Below are 6,000 nucleotides of genomic sequence, written 5' to 3'. Positions count from 1 at the left end.
ACATAATTTAAAAATGAGAATTTTCATGCTACTGCTACAGAAATAAATGAAAATGGTGTTGGTGGAGCAAGGTTGATACAATGCCATTGATGTACAGAAACTAAGGATGTTTTAGAAAAATGTTGGGTAATGCTTTATTTTACAGACCATTAATTACCTAGTACTTACTGACTAAGTACACAACTTGTGTAATTAGTAGGTAAGTACTTTGATTTCAGTGGTAAATATTATGAAAGTCAGTAAGTACCTCAAAATAGTTAACTAATAGTACTTACTGGGTAAATACTAGGTACTTATGTCATTAATGGGATGTAAAATAAAGCGTTACCAAGTATTGACTCAAGAACACAAACTATAATTCTGGTAGGTATTAAGATTATTACCGTTTTCCTTTCAAAGGGTGCCTTCAGAGAAAATCTTTCTGCGTCCTTACAGTTCTGCAGTCATATGCTACTACTGGATGACTGAAAGAGATGTATTTCATAAAGATCCATCCATGTAAAAATACACATCAGCATGTGACGTTACAGGTCAGATGCATCAATGCCTGTGAGGTATCCAACATATTCCCATCTCTCATTAAGCTATGTTGCTTTCTTATTTTCTAAGAGATGTCAATGATCTCTTTTTCTACCTTTGAGCCCTAATAAGCTATTCCATGCAGTAATGAGTGTGGCACAATAATCTTTGTTACATGCAATGACTACACCCATTGACAACAGCAAAAAAATAAATTACTCTGGTTCCCTTTGTCAAATATTACATTTTGTCATCACAGCGTAATACCAAGTCAGTTAAACTTCAGGGATATCAATCTGTCCGTTTAGGAAGCACAAGTGATTGTGAATCAGTTTCACCTGCTTTGGTGCAAATTAAAGTGACAACAGGTGCAATGGAGATGCAAAAGCAAGACAACCCCCAGAAAGGTAATGGTTTTGCATGTGGTGGCCACAGACAATTGCTCTCTCCTTATCCTTCCTGACTGATTCTTCTCTAGTTTTGTGTTCTGCTAGTGTCCTTGTCACTGCTGGTAGCATGAGGCGATACCTGCAGCCCAATCAGGTTGCACAGGTAGTCCAGCTCCTCCAGGATGGCACATCCATACGTGCCGTTGCAAGAAGGTTTGCCATGTCTCCCAGCACAGTCTCAAGAGCATGGAGGAGATACCAGGAGACTGGCCGTTACACAAGGAGAGCTGGACAGGGCCGTAGAAGGGCATCAACCCAGCAGCAGGACTGGTATCTGCTCTTTTGTGTGAGAAGAAACTGCCAGAGCCTTGCTCGTTTCCGTAACATTTTGAAAAGCAGGAAAAAGCAGACTTCTCTTGATAAGTTTCTATTGAAACGACCTGCAAGTGTGGAAAGTGAAGAAAGTGCGTCCAAAAAGCCTAGATTAAGCGAAGTGAGAGAGAAGATGATGGAGGCTAGAACTGGGGGGAAGGGATTCAAGAGCTTGGGACTCAAACAACAGGACAAGACAAACTAGCAAGGTGCAACTGAAAAGGACAGGTATAAATACACAAGAGAATGAGACAAACTAGGCGGGGCGTGGGAGTGAGGGCGGTCTAACAAATAAACATCAGGTGAGACACATGAAAGGGTAATAGCACAATAACTAGGGAGAAACGAAAACGCTGACTGGATTCACAAAGACATGCATGTAATACAAATGGCTCCGGACTCGGCAGTAGACAATTGCACACAATCAGGAGATGTAGAGATACGGAGAGACAGGTGTGAATACTTCGCTGAAACTAAGCAAGTAATCAGTGATAGAATAGGGAGGCGGAGTTACAGAACAGAATTGAAACTGGAGATGCAAGTTAACTGGAGAAGTTAAGTTACGTGATTTCAATTACAAATACCCAAAACTAGTGAATGTTAGTTTGTTAGTTTGATGAACATATTAGTGTGTTAGTATTTGTACAGTACTAATTATACTATGTTAGGTGGGATTAGTATATTAGTGCTATCTACAAACATGAAATGGAGAGAAAGCAGGAAGGAATGCAAGATTGGAAGGAAGGTTGAACCCCAGAACTACCGTAAACACCCGAATAGTGGAGCACGCAGATAGGGGAGTGACTCTGGCTCGTAAACATTCAGACTCAGACATGACAGGGGAAGACGAGTGCAAAGACTAATGACTATAAACAGAACATGTGACATGAATAATAAAAAAGAATTACTAAAATAACAATAATAAACAATGATAAACTAGAAAATTATTGACAGGCCTATTCTTTGCAGCATAATACAATGGTTCGAGACTTGGGCGTGTACCCAAAGCAAGAGCAATGGCACAGTTTACATTACTTTCACCACCTCTCTACCTGCATCAGAAAGCTCCCATTTTTGTGAAAACAAAATGGGCTGGAGGTTCTTTAATGAAGATCACTGTTGCCTAGTCATGGTTGGCAGAAAGTGCAGGAATTTGAAGTCATATAACTATTTTAATTTTGTCAGGTGGAGTGCTGTTAAAGACGAGGGAACCATTGAGATTTCCGTCGTGATGACTCAATCCAATTACAACGTGGCCACGTTATTATAAAAAGCGCAGTGGAAGACTTGCTCCATCCATTTCTCAAGAACGTGTTGCAAAGCAGCAGGAACAGTGCTTCCACATCTCTGTGAGTCTTGATTTCAAAGGAGCCTGGTAATATGGTTTTGTGTGCATGTGTGTGTACATGTGTGTATACTAATGTCGAAGATTGTGCAATTACCTTGTACACAAACGTATTATCATGAGTCAAATTTAGAACCGACAGTATGCTTTAATTCTGACCTGGCTGTCACCAATTAGGGTGCAAAGTTTAGGAAGAACTGTACATTTACATATTTATTTTATCTTATTTTTGTTAGATTTGCCCTTATTATACTATTCTGTGAGACTTTTTCTCTCTATTTAGATAATGTAGATAATTCTTTATCATGTGGATCACTTTGCGTTGGTGTTACCCCATGCTAATAAGGTTTTTTATGTATAATAATTCTGATTGTGATGCAATTCACAGAATAATCTAATTTAACCTGAAGGTAACTGATATTGATAGTGCAGTGCAACTGGCATTAACATGCATATTGTTGCATTTTTAACATAGGTTTTGTCATTGTAAAGGCTAAACATATGGATATCTTGGAATATTTTTGGGATCAAAAAAAAAGTTCTGGTCTAGGGTTCCTGATTAAAGCTCTGGAAGGCTGCTGTGTCTGTGGGTTCCTGGCTGAGATTCAGGATAACGTAGGCCTGGAATCAAAGTGGGCAGACTCTAAGCAGCCAAAGACCTGTGTTGAAACGTAAGAAAAACCTGCAGATATTGCGGCCCTCCAGGACTGGAGTTAAACCTGCAGACACTGCAGCCCTCCAGGACTGGAGTTAAACCTGCAGACACTGTGGCTCTCTGACCCACCTCCATGATGGAATTAAAATCATACCAATGACAGAAAATATCAAAGAAGAGAAACTTGGAATGTTCTGTCATGGCCTTTTACTGTAAGTAAAAAACAAAAAGGGAAAAGATTGAACAGTCGTGTAAAAACGTGATTTGCACTGTTCATTATGTTCATTCCCCTACAACATTTTTTTTTTCCAGATTTCCAAGGACACCATGGAAAACATTTCAGTCGTCACAGTGTTTGTTTTGACTGCCTATAGTCAAATGGAAGCTCATAGATATGTATACTTCTCAGTTTTCCTTCTGTTATACATTGTGATATTACTGGTCAACATAGTCCTTGTTGTTGGCATTTACAGCGAGAATGGGTTACACAAACCCATGTATTTCTTTGTCTGTAACTTGTCAATTAACGGAGTGTATGGTAGCACATCTCTATTGCCATCAATGCTTGGCCATTTGCTATCATATAAATATGAAGTATCTCTGACCCATTGTCTGCTACAGATTATTTGTTTGCATATTTATGCTTCGGTTGAAATTACCATTTTAGCAGTGATGGGCTATGACCGCTATATTGCCATTTGTCACCCATTACACTATCACCTCATCATGTCTCCTAAGAAAGTGTTTACTCTTATTGCAATGTCCTGGGTTTATCCTGCTATTGTTTTTGGACTTTACTTCATTTTAACTGTACAAAGAACGTTTTGCGAGATCTTCATAGAAAGAGTTTATTGTATTAATTTTGAGTTAGTAAAAATGTCTTGTCTTGATACAGCTATTCACAGCATTGTTGGACTGATAGTGACTATATTCTTACTTATTCTTCAGCTAATTATCATACTATTTTCCTACATCCAAATACTCCGAATCTGCCTGCTTGCTTCTAAGGAATCGAGAGCCAAAGCTATTCAAACATGCACCCCTCACTTACTGGCTGTGCTTAACTATGCAGTGGGGTGCTCATTTGAAGTGCTTCAAAGTCGATTCGACATGAGCCATGTACCGTATAAAGCTCGCGTTTTCATGTCCCTTTACTTTCTGATATTCCCTCCAATGCTTAATCCTCTCATTTATGGAATTAGCATTCAAGCCATAAGAGTGCAGATATTCAATCTCTTTGGTATAAATAAAAATAAACTGACCCCTGCCCAGGTCACAATGAAGTAGCTTTGTCCTCATTTTTAAATGATCACTTTTTAAAGCCAAGAGCCAAGAGTTTTGGTGAAATGGAATTTCATCAGCTGCTCAGAACACATGAAGGCTTTATATATTGTCCTTTAGTTGACAACAAAATCTGCAATAATGGAAGTCATTTGTACCTCAACATTTTATGAACGACAGTTATCTAATAACTTAGTTATTTCTCTTTCAGGGATGAAAGGGAAATATTGAAACCATGAATTAATATATGTCATGAATATTTTTGCTAAATGAACTGAACATTTTTGCTAATAAAATGTTAGAATCAAATGTTTGGTGGTTTATTGATTTTCAACGATTTTCAGACGCTTGCTCTTCCACATTCGTCATGCTATGTTCTGTGCGTGCATCTCCAGCTCTGAAGCTCATTACACGTCATTCACATGGATTCACAAAGACACACATGTAATACAAACGGCTCCGGACTAGGGAGTAGATCATTTGCAGAGAATCAGGAGATGCAGAGATACAGAGAGACAGGTGCGAATACTTCGCTGAAACTAAGCAAGTAATCAGTGATAGAATAGGGAGGCGGAGTTACAGAACAGAATTGAAACTGGAGATGCATTAGTAAGTTAAGTGATTTAAATTACAAAAACCCAAAACTTATGAATATTAGTTTGTTAGTTTGACAAACATATTAGTGTGTTAGTATAATTAGTACTGCACACATTCTATGTTAGTTGGGATTAGTATATTAGTGCTATGCACAAACATGAAATGGAGAGAAAGCAGGAAGTAAGGAATGCAAGATTGGGTAGGAAGGTTGAACCCCGGAACTACCGTACACCTGAATAGTGGGGCACGCAGACAGGGGAGTGACTGGGCTAGTAAACATTCAGACTCAGACATCACAGGGGAAGACTAGTGCAAAGACTAATGAATATAAACAGAACACCAGACATGAAATATGAAAAATAATTAATTACAAGAATAATGATAATAAACAATGAAACTAACAGAGGACAGAACACAGGAACATAACAGTTTCAGTAGTATTTGGAGTAATTCTGACTCGGAGAACAAAACCCAAAGGGCTACTGTACAGAAGACACCAGATTCTGCCTGTAGTCAAAAGGATTGAAGAACAGTAGACATTTTATTTTGGGTGTCATCTTCAAGCTTGTGTCAAAAAAAGGGGTGATACTTAAGGGGTTAATATGAGAAAAAAAAAGAGTCAAGTTTGAAGACTCTCCAGCTCAATCAGTTTCAACATATTTCTCAAGGAGTTCAGGAGTTGAGGATCATACCTACTTCAGTTTGAATCGTTCTAATAGTAAGTTCCTGAGACCATGAACTACAGAGCCCCTAAAGGGACATTGTGAAGAAAAAACACAAGGTCAAATAACAATAATGTGACTGCGTCTATTTAATCATTTTAAATTACCAAACGCAAAAAG

The 6,000-nt window shown here is 38.4% G+C and overlaps 1 protein-coding gene across 1 annotated transcript; it reads left to right on the top strand.

Moving 5' to 3' along the window:
• Nucleotides 1–3,607: 3,607 nt before the first annotated feature.
• On the top strand, nt 3,608–4,567 carry LOC133107425 (olfactory receptor 2AT4-like). The gene has a single exon (XM_061216414.1). It carries the CDS (start codon nt 3,608–3,610, stop codon nt 4,565–4,567), a length of 960 nt encoding a protein of 319 aa, XP_061072398.1.
• The last annotated feature ends 1,433 nt before the right edge of the window (nt 4,568–6,000 follow it).

Source organism: Conger conger, chromosome 13 (genome assembly GCF_963514075.1).
Source record: "Conger conger chromosome 13, fConCon1.1, whole genome shotgun sequence".
In the NCBI taxonomy this organism is placed as follows: domain Eukaryota; kingdom Metazoa; phylum Chordata; class Actinopteri; order Anguilliformes; family Congridae; genus Conger; species Conger conger.
The sequence above is the reverse complement of the archived record's forward strand: the minus strand, read 5'-3'. Positions and strand labels throughout refer to the sequence as shown.

Coding starts and splice junctions, on each gene's coding strand:
- LOC133107425 (XM_061216414.1), top strand. CDS start 3,608: ATGGAAAACATTTCAGTCGTCACAGTGTTTGTTTTGACTGCCTATAGT.